The sequence below is a fragment of the Suricata suricatta genome, chromosome 5, assembly GCF_006229205.1.
Source record: "Suricata suricatta isolate VVHF042 chromosome 5, meerkat_22Aug2017_6uvM2_HiC, whole genome shotgun sequence".
In the NCBI taxonomy this organism is placed as follows: Eukaryota; Metazoa; Chordata; class Mammalia; order Carnivora; family Herpestidae; genus Suricata; species Suricata suricatta.
In genome coordinates this window covers 86,499,016-86,521,665 of record NC_043704.1, presented here as the reverse complement: position 1 = coordinate 86,521,665, position 22,650 = coordinate 86,499,016, and the positions used below count along the sequence as shown (strand labels likewise).

At 38.4% G+C, this 22,650-nt stretch overlaps 1 protein-coding gene across 1 annotated transcript in view; it reads right to left on the bottom strand.

Annotated features, from left to right (window-relative positions):
- Window positions 1-22,105, bottom strand: part of GNB4 (G protein subunit beta 4) — a 35,957-nt gene extending 13,852 nt beyond the window's left edge. The window contains exons 1-7 of the mRNA XM_029939839.1: window positions 22,008-22,105; window positions 9,899-9,937; window positions 9,117-9,223; window positions 6,112-6,175; window positions 3,318-3,480; window positions 2,253-2,319; window positions 1,948-2,149 (exon numbers count right to left, since the gene is read on the bottom strand). Coding sequence (XP_029795699.1) covers window positions 1,948-2,149; window positions 2,253-2,319; window positions 3,318-3,480; window positions 6,112-6,175; window positions 9,117-9,223; window positions 9,899-9,937; window positions 22,008-22,064 — 699 coding nt within the window. The 5' untranslated portion in view covers window positions 22,065-22,105. The remainder of the gene's footprint in view (window positions 1-1,947; window positions 2,150-2,252; window positions 2,320-3,317; window positions 3,481-6,111; window positions 6,176-9,116; window positions 9,224-9,898; window positions 9,938-22,007) is intronic.
- Window positions 22,106-22,650: the final 545 nt, after the last annotated feature.

Genomic DNA, 22,650 nt, shown 5'->3' with positions numbered 1-22,650 from the left:
ATAAAGACTTTATTTTTTAAATCCCTCCCTAAAAGAGCATCAGCTCTTGAAAGCAAAAGCAGTATCAATGTACTGTGGAGTTTAAAACAAATAAAAGTGAAATTACGACAACTGCACAAAGGCTGGGAGGGGGAGACGGGAATGAACATCCAGGTAAGAGGTTCTTATCTAGATGTAAAGTGACGTAAGAGCAGGCGACAGACTGCCATAGGAGGAGGCTGAGGAAGGGAAATTCTCTTCCACTGGTGGGAATGCAAACTGGTGCAGCCACTCTGGAGAACAGGATGGAGGTACCTCAAAAACTTAAAAATAAAACTACCCTACGACCCTGCAATTGTACTACTAGGTGTTTAGCCAAAGGACACAGGAGTGCGGATTCAGAGGGGCACCTGCACCCTGATGTTCATAGCAGCGCTGTCAATAACAGCCATATTATGGGACGAGCCAAATGTCCAACAACAGATGAATGGATAAAGAAGTGGTAGATAAACGATGAAATACTATTACTCAGCCATCAAAAAGAATGAAATCTTGGGACGCCTGGGTAGCTCAGTCTGTTAAGCGTCCAACCCTTGATTTTGGCTCAGATCATGATCTCACAGTTCGTGGAATAGAGTCCCAGTTCGGGCTCTGCTCTCTCTCCCTTCTCCTCTCTCTACCCCTTCCCCAGTTGTGCACATGTGCTCTCTCTCTCTAAATACAGATATAAACCTTAAAAAAAAAAAATGAATAAAATCTTGCCATTTGCAATCATGTAGATGGAGCTAGAATATATTATGCTAAGCAAAACAAGTCAGAGAAAGACAAGTACCACAGGATTTCACTCGTATGTCAAATTTAAAAAACAAAATAAATGGGGGCACCTGGGTGGCTCAGTCAGTTAAGCATTTGACTTGAGCTTAGGTCATGATTTTGTGGTTCACGAGTTCAAGCCCTACACTGGGCTCTGTCCTGACGGCTCAGAGCCTGGAATCTGCTTCAGATTCTATGTCTCCCACTCTTTCTGCCCCTCCCTGCTCACACAGTCTCTCTCAAGACTAAACGTGAAAAGAAAAACAAAATAGATGAACAGAAGGGAAGAAAAGGAAAAATAAAATAACATAAAAAGCAGAGAGGGAGGCAAACCATAAGAGATCTTAGCTACAGAGAACAAACCGAGGGCTGCCGGAAGGGAGGTGGGTGGGGATGCGCTACCTGGGCGGGGGCATTAAGGAGGGCGCTTGTTATGTGAGCACTGGGTACTGTACGTAAGTAACAAATCACTAAGTTCTACTCCTGAGGGGCACCTGGGTGGCTCAGTCACTTAAACATCCAACTTCAGCTCAGGTCACAATCTCACAGTTCAGGAGTTCGAGCCCCAAGTCGGGCTTTGCGCTGATAGTGTAGAGCTTGCTTCAGATTCTGTTTCCCTCTCCTCTGCCCCACCCTGTCTTGCTCGCTCTCTCTTAAAAAATTAAACATAAAATTTTTAAAAAATAATTTGCAGGGGCGCCTGGGTGGCTCAGTCGGTTAAGCCTCCGACTTCAGCTCAGGTCAGATCTCACGTTCGTGGGTTCAAGCCCCGCATCAGGCTCTGGACTGACAGCTAGCTCAGAGCCTGGAGCCTGCTTCCAGTTCTGTGTCTCCTTCTCTCTCTGCCCCTCCCCCTCTCATGCTCTGTCTCTCTCTGTATCAAAAATAAATTAAAAAACATAAAAAAATTAAAAAAAAAATAATTTGCAATCATAGTACTTTTGGAAATCCTAGTCACATCTAAACAGTTTGGCATCAGTTGTATATAGAACAATTATGACTACATATGACTAGTTCAGTCTCATACACACTGAGTACTTATTTGAACTTAATACTTGTGATTACCTGTTTGGAGTTTTTGTTGTTAAAATCATGCTGTAGATTTCAACAGTTTAAATGCACAATAAGTTTTCCTTAGAAATGCTATTTACTTACACTGACAGCATTAATATCTGACACATGTCCAGTGAAAGACTGTCTACACATTCCATCTCGAATATCCCATAATTTTGAAGAGGCATCACAAGCACCAGAAACAAAAGTCCTCATGTCAGGACTCAGAGAAAGGCTCATCACATCTCCAGAATGCCCAGTGAATGTGGTGGTCTGCTGGGCAGTTTCGATGTCCCATAAAGCACTATAATCAAAAATAAATTAAAATAATGACTAATATATCTTGTCCTTATGTTAGTTCCTACTACCACCCTCAACCTCCCAGTGTTCTTGTGGGCCACACTTACCAAGTTGTATCTCCTGAACTTGTGACAATTTGACTGTCATCTAAAAATCGACAGCAGGACAAGTAGCCTGCAAGCATGAGAGCAACACATTGTAGGTTAGCCGCGGTCCGTTAACTCGGTCACCACATGGAATAGTACTACTACTGACTTTTTAAAGTCAATACACAGGCAACAAATGTTTGTCAGCTAATCTGTAGTTCTACTTTTAATTCAACTTCTATGCTGTCTGCAGCTGAACTGTATCAAAAGCTCTGATATCTACTAGGTTAATGGTGTCTTATTGGACACTCTGAGAATTACAATTAAGGCAAGAGTCCCTTCTGTCTACTAGAATTGCCTGAGAGATCCCTTTGCACAAATATCTATCATCTATGATAGACTGGGTTCAGTACATTGGGAAATCCTTCAGTAATACTTGAGAAACTAGAACCACCTTACGGAAGGCTTCATGGAAAAAAAAAAAGGGGGGGTGGAGTCATTTGAATGCTCAGAATTCACCAGTTTTTCAAAATATGGAAATGGCAGAAAAATGACATTAAAGATTCTTGTAAAACATATGGTCAAGAATTCAGAGAGGCAGAAACCTGATAAGTGGAAATAAATTCCTTATTAACACTGCTAACCAAATCCTAGATGTACACACTACGGTGTCTATATATGGTATATATACTGGCAAATAAAGCAAGGCATTATCACATTCATGGAGAGTTTTTTACTGTGTATCTAATACATATGTTCAGTTACGTAACTAAGCACAGATGCCAAAATTCCATCATTGTTAGACGGTTGTAGAGAAAATTATTTTGCTTTCTTTTTACTTTGATTATTTTGTAATCAACCTGTCATTTTTACAAAATAGCACTATTTTTTGAAAGAAAAATAATGTTATGGTCATCATTTGTATAAGTATAAAGTTTGTATTTTCCTGATTCATAGTAATTTCTACTACTTGATTGACACTCCACTGTCACCAGCTGAGTACAACCTGTCCTTCATTCCCCTTGATCAGTGCGTTCTTAGGAGTCCTCACTTTGGAAGGAAAGGACGCTATTTAGTGACGCTCACCTGTGTGACCTGGTAACTCTCGGCTCACTCTCACGTTTCCTTCTCTGGTTTTTAAGTTATATATAGAGCAGATGTTGTCCAGTCCTCCGCATGCAACGTAGTTACCAGAGGGGGCATAGGCACAGGTCATCACCCAGGAGGACCGCAGGGGAATGGCGTGCATCTGTTACACAACAAACATAACACACAGAAACTGTTACCAAGATTACAAAAAAAGTCCATTTTTCAAACCTATTTACAGCGAAGGAAATATTACTCAAAATTAAGTGCATCTTAAAATAAGCAGAGAGGCACCTGGGGGGCTCAATCAGTTAAGCATCTGGCTCTTGATTTCAGTTCAGGTCATGGGATCAAGCCCTCCGTTTGCTAAGCACGGAGCCTGCCTGGAATCCTCTCACTTTCCCCTTTGCACCTCTCCCACTCATGCTTGCTCTAAAATAAAAATAAGCTGAATTAAAAATGCAATGGCTTGAGTAAGTGAATGAAAAATACTAATACATACTAAAATACCTTTTTTTTTCCTGTATTAACATCAATTCATTCAGATTTACGTGTTCCCGTCAGAAATTCTCTTATGGCACCTGGGTGGCTCAGTTGTTAAGGGTCCAACTCTTTATCTCAGCTCAGGTCATGATCTCACAGTTCATGAGATAGAGCCCTGTGTTAGGATCTGTGCGGACAGCATGGAGCCTGCCTGGGATTCTCTCTCTGACCCTCCCCTAATCACATGCATGCTCTTGCAATTTGGCTCTAAGTATATAAATAAACATTAAACATTATTATTTTAAGAGAAGCAAGGACACAGGATGTTTCAATACCAATCTACCCATTCAAAATATTAAGTGTAAAATGTTAAAGAATTTAATAAAATTCTTATTTTTGGCAATAGCACTCAAAAGAGAAATTTCCTCCACTATGGCACTGACCAACACAAGTCTAATAGGCAATTAAAATGGTTCTTCCATGAAAACATGGCACTGTGTCCTCCTAAAAAAAAAAAAAATTTTTTTTTAGGTTTTTTATTTATTTTTGAGAGACAGAGACAGCGCAAGCAGGGGAGGGTCAGAGAGAGAGAGACACACAGAATCTGAAGCAGGGCTCCAGGCTCTGAGCTGTCAGCACAGTGCCCGATGTGGGGCTCAAACCCACGAACCGCGAGATCATGACCTGAGCCAAAGCCAGTCGCTAACCGACTGAGCCACCCAGGCGCCCCACTGCATCCTTCTAATAATAGGACATATACTCTGTGCTCAAATTTAAAAAATGGTAATAGTTTGCACTGATCTGCCCACACCATTCTGGTACCAATTATTTGCAAGTAGGTGGCAAAATTTAATGTATATGGGAATAGCAAGGCTAAATATTCCAGAGAATCAACATACTGTACAATTACTGTGATGTTCTTACTTAAATCTAAAATGTCTTTGGGATGCCTTGGTGGCTCAGTTGGCTAAGCATCTGACTTTGGCTCAGGTTATGATCTCATGGTTGTTCAAGCCCTGCCTTGGGCTCTGTGCTGACAGCTCATAGCCTAGAGCCTGCTTTGGATTCTGGGTCTCCCTCTCTTTCCCTTCCTAGCTTGCGCTCTTCTCTCTCTCTCAAAAATAAACATTAAAAAAATTTTTTTAAAATATCTTTAAAACTATTTTTGTTCTAGGAAAATATAGTTGAAAGATGTGCTGGATGGGTCAATTAATATAGAAAATCTGTTGCAAATCTGTCTTAGCTAGCTTTAAAATCTCAACCAGACTGAAGCTGTTTATTTCACAAAACCATACTTTTTAAAATCTTTAGTAAAAATAGTGATATAAGAATATACAAAATCTAACAGGCATTTGATATAAGTTTTCCTGACGCTTTTCCCCTACCACTCAACACTTTTCCATCAAGGATTCCTTCCAATGAAGAAGGAATCATTAGCAAGACCCCCTGGGATGTGCCAAAAGATGGGAAGAAGTTGTAATCTGCCTCAAATCTATTGCATCCTCTGAGCACTCCAGAAACAAAAATCAATGCCTATGACAGACCAAAGAAAAGTCACAGTAGCATTCTGGCATACCCACAACTAGAAACAAAAATCTCAGGGTCACTGCCACATTAGGAAATGGGAATTAAAAAAAGAAATAAAGAAAGAAAGAAAATCAGGGTATCTAGGTAGCTCCTAGATAGTTAAGCATCCGACTTAGGCTAAGGTCACGGTCTCACGGTCCGTGAGTTCCAGCCCTGCATCAGGCTCTGTGCTGACAGCTCTGAGTCTGGAGCCTGCTTCAGATTCTGTGTTTCCCTCTCTATCTCTCTGCCCCTCTCCCATGCTTTGTCTCAAAAAAAAAAAAAAACATTAAAAACATTTTTTTTTTAATCATTTACAGGGGTGCCTGGCTGGCTCAGTCAAAAGAACATGCAACTTTTTTTTTTTTTAAAGGAGCCTACAACTTTTGATCTTGCGATCATGAATTTGAGCCCCACATTGGGTGAAGAAGTTACTGACATAAATAAAACTTTAAAAATAAAATAAAAAACCACATATTTAAAACATGTACACTCTTTTCTAATATTCAAATATGAAGTATGAGACTCAAGTAAAACACTCAACAATACTCCTACAGTTGTCCTTAGGAATATAAAAGGGCTTAATACTAAAAACAAACACTAAGCCCAAATAGAGAAACTAGATTAAAATAGATAGAATAAATTTATCTTTGAAGGAAATTAAAGTTTGAGGCAATAAAGGAAAAAACCGTTGGACACCAAACTAAATAAAAGGTTACTTAAGAGAATGATTAAGAAATCCTACCTTATTTGTTGTGTAGCTATCCCAAATAATTAATTTTCCATCTTGAGAAGCACTGACTAGTAACCTATAGGAACAAACACAAAAATAATTGGACACTTAGAAGAAAAAAGTAGTTAAATTTGTCATGCACTGCATTAATGTAGAATAGTTCAGAAAGGAAAAATAAAATTTTTCTAATTAAAAACTTGTACCAGAAAATATCCTCTCAAATTTATTCTGCATGCCAAAAGTTTTCAATGACAGAATTCAGCAAAATTTAAACATTTTTAGAAAGGTCCCTGATTATGATTAAACTTTCTTTTAGAAGATTCAACTTTCTTATGGTAACAGTAGAGTTCTTACTCAAGATTCTGAAGATATTAGCTATTTACTGACTTAAATTTAAGTCAATAGAGTAGAGAAAAGCCTCACAACCACATTTCACTTCATCTAAAAATCTCAGTGGCACCTGTGAACCCACCGCAGTGTTACAGGTGTGACGAGGGACATGCCTCCTGCCCTTGAGGCCTCTGGCATCTAGCAGAGAAGGTATTTACACACATTCACAATAAATCAATTAAATGGCAACTGTTACAGGGGTGGTATATAATCAACGCCACAAGAAAACAGAAGAGGGACAAATAAGTGCTGGTTGAGCTAATCAAGCAGTCTTGCCAAAAAGAATACATGCTGAAAAATGGAATTTCTCTGAGAGCTACAAGTAGAGAGAAGTCTATGTTCTGTGAGGAGGGCGTGTTCAATCAGAAGAGGTAAAAAAAAAAAAAAAAAACAGTGTTTCAGGATATGTGAAATTTCCAGTTGCAGAGAGAGTGTGAAAAATGGGCATAATAGGTGACAAAAGTAGACTGGGCTTTAACTGCAGAAGGCTCTGTTTGCTGGAACAAACAGGAACTCTTACTAGTTACTGAACTTATTGTTTTCCTTTAGAAAATTTTCACTATGGTATAAAATTCAAAAGATACACAAAAAGTATCCAGTGATAAAAGTCACTTTCCTACCCGGTCACCAAGCCACCCAGATCTCTTCCCCGTAGGTAAATAATATTAGCAGGGTTTTATGTAGCAACTGCAGCAAATTTAAAAAAAATTTTTTTTTTTTAACATTTTTATTTGTTTTTGAGAGGGAGACAGCATGAGTTGGGGAGGAACAGAGAAAGAGAAGGAGACACAGAATCCAAAGAAGGTTCCAGGCTCCTAGCTGTCAACACAGAGCCAGACGCAGGTCTCAAACTCACAAACTGTGAGATCATGACCTGAGCTGAAGTCGGATGCCCAGCCGACTGAGCCACACAGGTGCCCCAGCAAATTCTTTATGAAAGGAGGATCTAACATGAGGGCATAAGGCAGAACCGGAAATAAATTCTGTAAAAAAAAAAATCAGTTGGCAGCTGGGATGACTCAAAGTTAAATGTCCAACTCTTGATTTCAGCTCTGGTCATGATCTCATGGTTCATGAGACGGAGCCCTGAGCTCTGCACTGACAGCAGGGAGCCTGCTTGGGATTCTCTCGCTCTCAAAATAAACCTAAAAAAATCATTCGGTATCATCAGCATCGAGGTGAGAAGAACTCTTAAATGATGAACTGATAAAGACAGGTTCCTTGATGTCTTTCTATGAAGATTAATAGTCGAGAAATTTTGAGGAAAGTAACATTATCTCAAGTGATTGTATTTTGAGTTAAAAGTTTGCTGCATCAATGGGCAGACTTTTTCCCTTAAACTTCTTTAAGAAAAAGAATAAAACATTTGGCCTAACTTTATGCCACCTGTCCGTTATATAACTTTGTTTTTCCCATCCTAGAAGGCACTTTTTTTTCTTTTCTTTTCTTTTTTTTTTAAGAGAGACTGAGACAGAGTAAGCAGGGAAGGGACAGAGAGAGAGAGGGGGAGAGAGAGAGCAGGCTACACATTCAGCACGGAACCTGATGCAGGTTGTTCTCACAACTCTAAGATCATAACCTGAGCTGAAATCAAGAGGCAGTTGTTTAACCAGCTGAGCCATCCATCAGGAGGCACACTTCTATATTATTGTACCCGTGTAGCCCATTTGCGCGAAGTATCGCAAGCAATAAGAAGACACCTGCAGCAGGTACAACCTTTTTAGTTTCTCCTGGGAAAGAACAAATGTGCAGCTTTTATTAAATAACAATTTCTTGGGGCGCATGGGTGGCTAAGTCAGTTAAGCATCTGACTCTTGCTTTAGGCTCAGGTCATGATCCCATGGTTTGTGAGATCCAGCCCTGCAACAGGCTCCTCACGGACGGCCTGGAGCCTGCCTGGGATTCGCTCTCTCCCTCTCTTTCAGCATGCCCTCTGCTTACACACACTCTCTCAAAATAAACTTAAAAAAAAAAAAAAGGGGGGGGGGATTTCCCAATGGCAATAACCACATCGAAGGAACAACTCAACCACTATGGAAGCAGGCCGATCTGCAACTGCAGTTACTCTGGAAGCCTATGAGCCAAGTAAATCCTGATGATCGACCAGCACAAATCAGACAGCAGCCGTGCGTGTGGGCATATATGCATGCACATCCACTTGTATACTGGGGTTAGGGAAACCGACGATGTATTGAGTGTACTCGTATTATGTAATTCTATCTCTTGTGATTTTAGGTAGTAAATGATTATAGCAATATACAGTACCTTATACACAGCAACAATATTCAAATATTGCTTATTCACGGAAATTAAGGTTAATACACAATAAAGCCACCTTTGGCACATTAAGAAAACCACAGTATAATAACCCACTGCAAAGAAAAGAAATCCTAAACAGTTTACATGGATCATCTGATAAAGGATATTTTTGAGAGGTAGATTTATCTTCCATATTAAAGGTTTCGAAACATTTGAAGTTTCAAAGAATTATTTTTAGTAAAAGCAAAGTGTTCATATTTAAAGCATTACCTACAAACATCTCATAATATACCTTGTTTTCAAAGAAAATGCAAATGAGGATTCTTAATGAAAATTATTCCAGTAGTCGGAGGATGGAAAGTACAAACCTTGAGTCATATCCCCAGTGCATCGCATAGATTTTGGCAAGGTGACCCCTCAGCGTACGTCTCGTTCGCATCTGTATTCGACCCACGGAATCCATGTTTGATGTGATCTTTAGAAAGCACCAAGAATGTTATTCTCTACCTTAGACATAGCTCAGAAAATAAAGTAGAAACAATAGGCATAAGACATAAAACAAACTGATGGTAACTGAAGGTAGTTTAATTCCTGAGTCATTATAGACATAGGATCAGTAAATTGAAGAAAAAAAGATTTAAAATTATCCCATTTGCACACCTTCCTGTGAGAATATCTACTGGATTATCAACTTGTAAAATGAATACCTCCCAACTTTTGGTAAAAACACCTGCCACAAATAGAAATTGAATAGATCAAATAAAACATGTATAATTTTAACTGTCTATAAGAAAGCAAATTTCAACACATATTTCCTTAATAAAAATTATCAGTATTAGTTAAGCTAATTAAACCTTAATAGTTTATGTAAGAAAAAAAAAGTGAATTGGGGCATATCAAAGAGAATCAGAAGCTAACCTAAAAAAACACATATGAATCTACATATTTTTATAGTATTTGTTTTTCCACAGGCTTCTGTTTTAACAAGTATGCTTTAAAAAGCATACGTACAGCATCTGACAAATTACAGTGTTTTTAAATAGAGATATCATTTTTTCAGTTAAATATTAATAAAACCATTTACAGGTCTTTTGCATCAGTGTTAAGCTATTTGATGTGAATTACCAAAATGAAGAAAAAATAAATTTACCTGAATAAGTGTTGCATCATTACATGCTTTCCTGGCATCCTGAAGTAAAGAAAGAGGGTTATAATACATTTAAACACAGAAATCTCTGCATAGGGCTTAAAATACTATTTTCATTGAAAATGTAGACTCACAAATATAACTTTTGCTGTACCACATAATCTTTATTTAAAATCCAGCCGTCAGTATATTCACAATGTTGTGCAACTGCCACCACCAACTTCAGAACATGTATCATTAAAACAAACAAACAAAAAACCCTGTACTTCCCATTTTCCTCATCCCTTGCTAATCACTAGTTTACTTTCTATCTCTATGGATTGCCTATTCTGGATATTTCACATAAATGGAATCCTAGAATAGGACCTTTGGTCTGGACTCATTCACTTCATGTAGGTTTTCAGGGTCCCTCCATATTGTGGTGCATCAGTACTTCATTTCTTTTTATGGGTAATATTCCACTGTACAGATTTATCATGCTGTATATCAATGAACTGATGGATATTTAAGTTGTTTCCACTTTTTGGGTTTTAATGAATAATGATGCTGTGGACATTCACATACAAGTTGTGTGACACAGGTTTTCAATTCTTCTAGGTATATACCTAGGAATGGCAAGTGATATGCTAACTCTGATTAACTTAAATAATCAAGTGTCAAACTGTTTTCATCACAGCAGCTCTATCATTTTACATTTCAATCAGGTATGTATTAGGAGCTTTCCAATTTCTTCACACCCTTACCAACACTGTTATCTTTCTTTTATTTTATAGCCATTTTCATGGTTGTGAAGTGGTACCTAATTGTAGTTTTGATTCGCATTTCCCTAATGATTAGTAATGGTGAACATCTGTACATGTGCTCATTGGCCATTTGTGGATCTTCTTTGGAGAGATGTCTATCCAAATCCTTTGCCCATTTTTTTTTTATGGTTTTTATTTTATTTTTGAGAGACAGAGACAGTGCGAGCAGGGGAGGGTCAGAGAGAGAGGGAGACACAGAATCTGAAGCAGGCTCCAGGCTCTGAGCTAGCCGTCAGCACAGAGCCCGACGCGGGGCTCGAACCCACGAACCACGAGATCTTGACCTGAGTTGAAGCCAGATGCTTAACCGACTGAGCCACCCAGGCGCCCCCCTTTGCCCATTTTTAAATTGTGTTTATTGTTGAGTTGTAAAAGTTCTTTATATATATTCTGGACACTAGACCCTTACCCTACATAATACTACACTACAGTATCCTATACATAAGTATGGTATTCTATACTATAATGTATTCTCACATTCTGTATACTGTCTTTTCTTTTGCTTGATTAGTGTCCATACATACAAGTTTTTCACTTGATGAAGTCTGATTTATCTATTTTTTCTGCTGCTTGGGCTTTCAGTGTCATATTCAGCTGTTGCCAGGGGTGCCTGGGTAGCTCAGTTGGTAAACATCTGACTTTGAATCAGGTCGTACTCTCACGGTTTGTGGGTTTGAGCCCGACATCGGGCTCTGTGCTGACAGCTCAGAGCCTGGAGCCTGCTTCCGATTCTGTGTCTCCCTCTCTCTCTGCCCCTCTTCCAATCACTCGCTCTCTTTCTCTCTCTCAAAATAAATAAAAACATTAAAAAATTTAAACTGTTGCCTTATCCAAGGTCATAAAAATTAACAGGTGTGCTTAGTTCTAAGAATTTTATACTTCTAGCATTTATATTTAGGCACCATTTTCAGTTAATTTTTATAAATGGTTTGAGGTAAGAGTCCAAATTCATTCTTTTGCATGTGGATATCCAGTTATCCCAGCACCATCTGTTGGAAATACTATTCTTTTGCTCTCAAATGGTCTCGTTCTCCTCATTGAAAATCAATTGGCCCTAGATAAATGGGTTCATTTAAGGACTCTCAATTCTATTCCATTGTGCAAATATACTTTTGGTTTATGATTAAAAGATTTTAAATTGCATCCCCATGAGTAAAAATGAACTAGGTTGGTTTAATAAGCCCATAGTATTCCGAGTTATATTTGTTACTAAGCTTCAGCAAAAAAGTTCAGGGTTCCCTTTTGGTTTGTTCTGGCATCTAGAAGTTGAGGTGATAGGAAGGATATTTATAGCATAACCCAGGTCATTTCAGAAGTACTTTTAAAAATCTATAACACATCTTTAAAATGCTTAGTATCTGAATACAGTGTACTTGCAATTAGAAATAAAATATTTTAGATCCAGTATGAAGACGGGATACATCAGAAAAACAATTTATGTTAGTAGAAGAGCTGATACTCAGTCACATCTATATTCTTATATTAATAGCAAGACCCTTACATGCAAGCACGTGTTTATCCTTAAGCATTATAGGATAGCCTTTCAAAGTGACCTTAAATCTGAAGAAAATCAAAAAGAAGATAGTGAAACAGAAATCAATATAATAACATTTACTAAGCAATGAAATGTTATCAAAAGAGTTCCCCAATAAATTTAGAGGATTCATATACATGGGGAAATCAGAGGCACAATTCTTCCTACTAGGCTTGAAACTGTTTTTTCCTCTCAAAAATTAGGGTAGTATCCTCTTCAACTGTTTTTCCCTACTGAGCTTAACAGACTCCTGGGCAGAGAGGCAGCACACAGTGTTAGCTGAGCAAGTGCCCCAAATGGACAACTCCTTCCAGTCAGCCGAGGGGAAAATGCTGCCTCTGCTTGCAGCACAGACCAGACGGAACACAGGATCCTTTCTGCTGCCCTTTCGACCTATTTATAACAGTTAGAATCTCTCTGTGTAAGGATGTTCTTAAGTTGTTACACAAACATATGATTTGATTCTCTCATTCTTAGTCAAATTGTGGGTTGAGAAACTTCATTTGGCAAGGAATAATTTAGTCCATTTTCCGACAATGAAAAGAATTTCCAGAAAGGATAGCGATGGCCTGAGCCATGTTCCAAAAATGGTAGAGTCGAAGACTAAATTCTAAAAAGAGGTTCTTGGATTTTAAGCTTTATGAAAATCCTTGTTTAGGTCATCTTTCTCAACTCGGTCATTCAGTAAAAAAATCCATTGAACACTGTGTCAGGTACTATTTTGGGCTACACAGTTACAGCCACAGACAAACCAAAAATCCTGGCCTTCCTACAGGGCTTGTGATATCAGCAGCACAACTAAACTGCATGTGAAAATTACTGAATAGTGCAAATCAGTAAAAATCAAAATGTTAGAATATAAGCATCTACAAATAACAGTGACTTGCCAATCATGCCAAGATTCTATTCGCATTCAGAAGAACTTACTCTGATGAACTTTCCCACTCCAAGTAACAATTACAAAGAAAAAAATCTTTCTCTATTTCTGTTTTTTAATTTAAAATAAATCATACTGCATAAAATTGCATACATTTTTATTATGTCATGTGTTTATATCAACTTAAGCATACTGTTAGATTATATTTCTAAAAGTGAGGGGGAAAAGCAAGAGGGAGGGTCCTTAAATATAACATGTCATGATTATAGCACTTTGCTACATGTGGTTACTTGAAATCATGGGAGATGATTCAGTGAGCACCTGCACCCATGCAGTTGTGTTTGGGAGGCTGGTGAACTATGAAGGGACTAAGGCACAGAGATCTCCAGTTCTCAAAACTCTCCCAACAAAGAAGAGCTCTAGACCAGATGGCTTCCCTGGGGAATTCTACCAGACATTTAAATCAGAGTTAATACCCATTCTTCTCAAGCTGTTCCAAAAAATAGAAATGGAAGGAAAACTTCCGGACTCATTCTATGAAGCCAGCATCACTTTGATTCCCAAACCAGCCAGAGACCCAGCAAAAAATAGAACTACCGGCCAATATCCCTGATGAATATGGATGCAAAAATCCTCAACAAGATACTAGCAAATTGAATTCAACAGCATATAAAAAGAATTATCCACCATAATCAAGTGGGATTCATTCCTGGGTTACAGGGCTGGTTCAATATTCGCAAAAATCAATGTGATACATCATGTTAACAAAAGAAAAGAACCAAAAGATCCTGTCAATAGATACAGAAAAAGCATCTGACAAAATACAGCATCCTTTCTTAATATAAACCCTTGAGAAAGTCAGGATTGAAGGAACTTACCTAAACATCATAAAAGTCATTTATGAAAAGTCCACAGTCAATATCATCCTCAATGGGGAAAAACAAAGCTTTTCCCCTGAGATCAGGGACAGGGATGTCCAATCTCACACTGTTGTTTAACATAGTGTTGGAAGTCCTAACATCAGCAATCAGACAACAAAATAAAATAAAAGGCATCAAAATTAGCAAAAATGAAGTCAAATTGTCACTTTTCACACATGATGATACCTCTATATGGAAAACCTGACAGACTCCACCAAAAGTCTGCTAGAACTGATCCATGAATTCAGCACAGTCGCATGGTACAAAAAATCAACGTAAAGAAATAAGTTGCAATTTATACACCAAATATGAAGCAACAGAAGGAGAAATCAAGAAACTGATCCCATTCACAATTGCACCAAAAACCATAAAATACCTAGGAATAAACCTAACCAAAGATGTAAAAGCTCTGTATTCTGAAAACTATAGAAAACTTATAAAGGAAATTGAAGAAGACACAAAGAAATGGAAACACATTCCATGCTCATGGATCGGAAGAATATTGTTAAAATATCAATACTACCCAAAGCAATCTACATATTCAATGCAATCCCAATCAAAATTGCACCAGCATTCTTCTCAAAGCTAGAACAAACTATCCTAAATTTTGTATGACCCCACACATCCAGAGTAATATTGAAGAAGAAAACCAAAATGGGAGGCATCACAATCCCAGAGTTTAGCCTCTACTACAAAGCTATAATCCTCAAGACAGTATGGTATTGGCACAAAAACAGACACATAGACCAATAGAATAGAAAACCCAGAATTGGACCCACAAATGTATGGCCAATTAATCTTTGACAAAGCAGGAAAGAATATCCAATGGAAAAAGGACTGCCTCTTTAACAGATGGTGCTGGGAGAACTGGACAGCAACATGCAGAAGAAAGAAACTAGACCACTTTCTTATACCAAACATAAAAATAAACTCAGAATGGATGAAGGACCTGAATGTGAGACAGGAAACCATCCAAACCCTAGAGGAGAAAGCAGGAAGCAGCCTCCTTGACCTCAACTGCAGCAATTTCCTACGCAATACATCTGCAAAGGCAAGGGAATCAAGAACAAAAATGAACTATTGGGATCTCATCAAGATAAAAAGCTTCTGCATGGCAAAGGAAACAATCAACAAAACTAATAGGCAACCGATGGAATGGGAAAAAGATAGTTGCAAATGACATATCGGATAAAGGGCTAGTATCCAAAATCTATAAGGAACTCCCCAAACTCCACACCCAAAAAACAAATAATCCAGTGAAGAAATGGGCAGAAGACATGAACAGACATTTCTCTAAAGAGGACATCCAGATGGCCAACAGACACATGAAATGATGCTCTGCGTCACTCATCATCAGGGAAATACAAATCAAAACCACCCAGAGATACCACCTCACGCCGGTTATAGTAGCTAAAATGAACAAATCAGGAGACTATAGGTGCTGGCGAGGGTGTGGAGAGATGGGCACCCTCCTACACTGTTGGTGGGAATGTAAACTGGTGTAGCCGCTCTGGAAAACAGTGTGGAGGTTCCTCAAAAAACTATCCATAGAACTCCCTTATGACCCAGCAATAGCACTGCTAGGGATTTACCCAAGGGATACAGAAGTGCTGGTGCATAGGGGCACATGTACTCCAATGTTCATAGCAGCACTTTCAACAATAGCTGAATCATGGAAAGAGCCTAAATGTTCATCAACTAACGAATGGATCAAGAAGATGTGGTCTGGGGTGCCTGGGTGGCTCAGTCGGTTAAACCTTTAACTTCGGCTCAGGTCATGATCTCATGTTCGTGGGTTTGAGCCCCGTGCCAGGCTCTGTGCTCACAGCTCAGAGCCTGGAGCCTGCTTCAGATTCTGTATCTTCCTGTCTCTCTGCCCCTCCCCCTCTCATGCTCTGTCTCTGTCTCAAAAATAAATAAAACATTAAAAAAAAAAGATGTGGTTTATATATACAATGGAATCCTACATGGCAATGAGAAAGAATGAAAACTGGCTATTTGTACCAATGTGGATGGAACTCGAGAGTATTATGCTAAGTTAAATAAGTCAGGCAGAGAAAGATATCATATGTTTTTACTCATATGTGAAACAGTAGAAACTCACAGAGAACCATAGAGGAGGGGAAAGGGAAAAAAACAGTTAAGGAGAGGGAGGGAGGCAAACCATAAGAGACTCTTAAATACTGAGAACAAATGAGGGCTGATGGGGGGTGTGGGAGGATAGAAATGGGTGATGGACATGGAGGAGGGCACTTGGGATGAGCACTGAGGGTTATATGGAAACCAACTTGACAATAAACTATATTAAAAAAAAAAAAGAAAAGAAAGACAAAGAATTCTCCATCCAAGTTATCAGTAGCAGAGGTAAATGTGCACGAGAACTAGATAAAACATGGCTGGCTGTAACACAAATCCAAAGTGCCACAGGAGTAAGGAGCTACCATTTATTAGTAAGTTCTCTCCATGTCATTTCATTTAATCGTCTCCACTAACCTTTGCTTTACAACAAAGATGCCAAGTATCAAAGAAGTTAAACTTGCTCAAGGCAACAGAAAAATTAAAAGCTGAAGTCCATGCACTTTCCACCATGCCATGTGGCCTTCCAATAAATGAGAATAAATCCAGCTAGAAGACTCTGGGGAGTCTTTTCAGACAATGGGGACTCAATGAATTGGAGTCATAGGAACAAAACTGGAGCAAAGATAGCATAATTCTAGGCAAAGGAAACAACTTGTAAAAGGGCAATAAAGTGGGAAAGAGCAACGCACGTTCAGAAAATGGCCAACAGAAATATATGGCTACAACACAGGATGTAGAGGGGGATGTTGGCACGGGCTGCAGAGCTGGGAGGCAGTGCAGCAGTGGTGTTAGGGCACAGACTCTGGCATCAAATTACACCTCAACTGAATCCTGGCTCTACCATTTAGCAGTTACATTACCTTGACCAGTTGTTTAACCTCATTGAGGATCAGTCTCCTCAGCTATACAATGAAGCAACACCATCTACCTCACAGAGTTGCTATGAGGATTAAGTGAGATCGACATGTGACTGTGTGCCTAGCCAATCATTCCAGACAAGGACACAACAAGAAAGTTACAGGTCACTATCCCTGATGAACACAGTAAACCTCAATAAAATATTAACAAACCAAATTCAGCAATACATGAAAATGATCACACACCATAACCAAGTGGGACTTATTCAGGGGTGGAAGGATAGCTCAACATCCACAAATCCATGTGACACAGTGCATTAACAAAATGAAAGATAAAAACTGTATGACCATCACAGTAGATGAAGAAAAGGCATTTGACAAAATGCAACATCCATTTATTATAAAAGCCCTCAACAATGTGGGTATAGAGGAAATGTACCCAACATAATAAAGGTCATAAAGGACAAGCTGATAACTAACATCATACTCAGTGATGAAAAGCTAGAAGCCTTTCGTCTAACACTGGGAACACAACAAGGATGCCTATACTTCCCAGTTTAACCCAACATGTTACTGGAAGCCCTTGCTAGAGTAGTTAGGCAAGAAAAAGGAATAAAGGCATCCAAACTGGAAAGGAAGAAATAGAGTTATCACTATTTGCGGATGATATATTATATATAGGAAACCCTAAAGGCTCTACTAATAAACCATTATAAATAAATAAAGCTGCAAGATACACAAAACATACAAAAATCTATGATGTTTCCATACACTGATACAGTAATTAACTATCTGGAAGAAGTCAAGAGAACAATCCCATTTAAAATTGCATCAGAAGGAAAAAAAAATACCAAGGGATAAATTTAACCAAGGAGGTCAAAGACCTGTGGACTGAAGATAGGTAAGATTAAAGAAACTAAAGACACACAAATCAACAGAAATCCCTTCCATGCCCATGGACTGACAGAATGTTGTTAAGGTACCCATACTACTCAAAACAAGCTACAGATGCAATGCGATCCATATCAAAATTCCACAAAATACATTTCCCACAAAAATATAAATAATCCTAAAATCTGTATGGAACCACAAAAGACCCTGAATAGCCCAAGAACATTTGAAACAAAAGAACAAAACTGGAGGCATCATGCTCTCTGATTTCCAATTACAATACAAAGCCACAGTTACCAAATGATATGGTATTGGGATAAAAATGAACATATGGATTAACAGAACAGAGAGAGACCAGAAATATACCCATGCATACATGGTCAATTAATTTATGACAATAGGGGAAAGACAGTCTCTTCAATAGTGTTGGAAAACTGGATAGCCACAAGCAAAAGAATGAAACTGTACCACTATCTTATACCATACACAAAAATAAACTCAAGATGGATTAAACACTTGAATCCATGAAACTACTAGAAGAAAACATAGGTGGTAAGCTCCTTGACATCTACCTTGGCAATGATGTTTTGGATTAGACACCCAAAGCAAAGACAACAAAGGTAAAATAAACAAGTGGGTCTATATCAAACGAAAAAGCTTCTGCACAGCAAAGGAAACCATCAATAAAATGAAAATGCAACCTACTGGAAGGGAGAGAATATTTGTAAATCCTATATCTGATAAGGGTTTAAGATCCAAAACAAAGAACTTGTACAACTCAAAAGCAAAACAATCCAATTTAAGAAAATGGAAAAATATACCATGCCCATGGATTGAATGGAATACTGCTAAAATAAAATGTCCATACTACCCAAAGCAATCTACACATTCAATACAATCCGCAGTCAAACACCAATGGCATTTTTCACAGAACAAACTATCCTAAACTCTGTATGGAACCACAAATATCCCTGAATAGCCAATCTGAGAAAGAACAAAGCTGGCAGTATCACAATTCCCAATTTCAAACCATACTACTAAGTCACAGTAATCAAAACAGTATGGTACAGATACAACAATAGACACCTAGATCAACAGAACAGGAAAGAGCCCAGAAATAAATGGCCAATTAATCTATGACAAGGGATGGAAGGCGAGGGGGGTTGGGGGAACAGTCCTTCAATAAATGGTGTTGGGAAAACTGGACATTTACATGCAAAAGAATGAAACTGGACCACTTTATACCACATACAAAAATAAACTCAAAATGGATTAAAGACCTAAGCATGAGACCTGAAACCATAAAAACGCCTTAAAAAAACAAAAACAAAAACAAACCACACATACAAAACAGGGGTGCCTGTGTGGCTCCACTGGTTAAATTTGGCTCAGGTCAGAGTCTTGCAGTCCGTGAGTTCAAGCTCCATGTTGAGCTCTGTGCTGACAACAACAATAACAACAAAAAAACCTAGCAACATATTTTTGAGTATGTCTCTTCAGGCAAGGGAAACAAAAGCAAAATAAACTAGTGGAACTACACCAAAAAAAAAAACAAAACCTTTTGCACAGTAAACGATCAACAAATCAACAAAACAGTAAGGCAACCTACTATATGAGAAGATATCGACAAATGACTTGTCCCATAAAGGGTTAATGTCCAAAATATATAAAGAATTGATATAATTCAACACCAAAAAAAACCAAAACAATCTGATCTAAAAACGGGCAGAGATTCACAACAATGTGGATTGTACTGGAGGGCATTATGCTAAGTGAAATACATCAGTCAGAGAAAGACAGATATCATATGTTCTTATTCATATGTAGAACCTGAGAAACTTAACATAAGACCATGGGGGAAGGGAAGGGGAAAAAACAGTTTCAAACTGAGGGGGAGGCAAACCATAAGAGACTCTTAAATACAGAGAACAATGGGTTGAATGGTGGTAGAGGTTGGAGGCAAAGGGAAAATAGGTGACGGGCACTGAAGAGGGCACTTGTTGGGATGAGCACTGGGTGTTATATGTAAGCAATGAATCATGGGAATCTATTCTCAAAGCCAAGAGCATAGTGGATACTAGCCAATTTGTATATTAGCCAATTTGACAATAAATGATATTAAAAAAGAAGGGAGGGGGGCAGAGGACCTGAACATTTTCCATAGAAGACATACAGAGTGCCAAAAGACACATGAAAAGGCACTCAACATAACTAATCATCAGGGAAATGCAAATCAAAACCCCAATGAATATTACCCACACCTGTTAGAATGGCAAGTATCAAAAACACAAGAAATAATGAGTGTTGGCAAGGATGTGGACAAAAGGGAACCTTGTGCACAGTTGGTGGGAACGTGAATTTGTGCAGCCACTGTGGAAAACAGTAGGGAGTTTCCTCAAAAATATTAAAAATGAAATTACCATATGATCCAGCAATTCTACTTCTAGTATTTATCAGAAGAAAACAAATATACCAACTCAAAAAGATATATACACACCTATATTCACTGCAGTGTTATTTAAATAGCTAGAACATGTCAACAACCTAAGTCTCCATCAATAAAGGAGGAAATCTAGAAAATGTGTTATGTACATATTCACAGGAAGAGTATTCATCCATTAAAAAAAATTAGAGATCTTGTCATTTCCAACAATATGGGTGGACTGTGTGGGCATTATGCTAAGTGAAACAAGTCAGACAAAAACAAATACCATATGATCTCACTTACATGTAATAATTTTTTAAAAAGGCCAAGTTCATATACACAGAGAATAGAATATTTTTTAAATAACAGAGTTGGTCATGTGACCATGTGCTTAGCCAATGAGTCGATCCTGTTCAGCATGTGGAGCAAGTGATATGAAGTAGAGATCACGGAGAATCCATTCTGGGGTTGGCAACATCATCTAATTTAGAGATTATTCTATGAAGCTTTCTCTCATCATCACAAGCAAAATAAATGCCTCCTTTGTTTGGAGAGCTTTGTTCAAACATCTAAACTACCAAGCTCAGAGTAATTATTCACTTCCAAATCATTCACTTCCTTGAATTCCTGGCAGATTTGGTTATAATTTCAATCCAATCAGAAACAACGTTTTCTTGGTGCATGTTCTTCAGTCACCCCTCGTTTTTCCTGCTCCTTTCCTCTCCTCTTGCTAATATCCTTCTATAGCTCCTGTGCTTGTTCCTTTCTTTTTATTTTTCATTTTCAAAGGAGAAGAGTTCTTCTGAAACAGCCATTGCAAAAGGTTCACAGCAGGGGCAGCAGGGTGGGGGGAAGCTAGCAGCAGTGTTCCAAGTTATTAGGGATTCTCCCCACTTCATACTGAAGTTCTTCATTTGTATCTGTTTCGGCCTTTGCTTTCCCTGCAAAAAGTAGGCAGCGCCAGGCTACAATTCAGTCTCTTTCCTCCACCCTGCTCACTAAGAGGCTTCCTAAACATGAAGGAATATAGACACGCCATCTTTTATTTCTGCTTTCTTGATATTCCTCTGTCGAGGAAAACACCGGTTTCCACTGTTCCCAAGAGGATTGCTGGTGTTATTGCAGAGGGAGCGCTCCCCACTTTGCAGAAACCCTCCCTCAGCCTTCTCACACCCTGATGAGTCCCTCTGACTCTTGGTGTCAAATCCTAAGTGTCTTTTTATTTTTTAAGATGGAACTTGTATTTGTTTCTTAAGATCTTGCTGTTTTGAGTTCATTTCCAAGAGTGAAAGATGACAGACATCTTTATTATGCCACTAATAATTTTTAAAGTTTTCCCATTATGTTTTAGAGATTCCTATTTTTCTAGTGTATTACAATTACAATGTGATAATACCTGCCTCATTGTACTGCACCAAAAATCCAACGACGATTCCAGGTGTGTAACTAAGAAGAGAATGACATTTGCCTTTCAGCAGGAATTCCATATATAATATTAACTCCTTAGGGACACAGAGGCCAGAAGTCCAGAGATATTTTTCAGGAATGATTTTTATAGAGCACTTCAGAGGTCTGATAAAAATAAACTGACCATTTCAAGCCTTACATGTATTTTAATATTTAATTTAATATATGTAGACTGATGAAATAATGAATAACTTATATCCATTGCTGATACTAATAAATAAAAGTGTTAAAATTTCAAAACAACAAACTTTGTTCTTACCTGGATCTGATTCCGAAGCTGTTCGGCTTCCTGCCTCAACTGTTCCAGCTCACTCATCCTTTAACTTGTTTACCTCAGAAATTAACAAGTGAAAGCAACTGTCAAAAAAATAAATAAATAAAACAGTGAGAGAGAGGGCTTTAATTCTCCATTTACATATTAGTCTTCTTTTAGCAGTGTCTGGGTGGCTTAGTTGGTTAAGCTCAGACTCTTGATTTCAGTTCAGGTCATGATCTAATGGGTTCCTGGGAGAAAGCTGACAGCACAGAGCCTCTTGGGATTCTCTCTCTCCCTCTCTGCCCCTCCTCTCTCTCTCAAAATAAATAACTTTAAAAAAAGGTAATTATTTACAAAACAAGACTAAATTACAAACCATTAGTACTAGAATACAGTCCAGTGAGAAACACTTTACAATAGTTTAGAGGGCACCAATAATTAATCTCCACATACATGTCTAATAGGCACCTCAACGTTCAAACCTCAAAGCTGAAGCCCACTCTTGCCCCCGGTCTTCCCGGTCTCAGTAAATGGAAATTCAGTCCTTCCAACAGTTTCAGCCAAAAGCCTGGGAGTCCTCCTTAACTTCTGTTTTTTGCACACCCTGTATATAATCCATGCCAGATCTTCCTTCAGAAAAAAATAC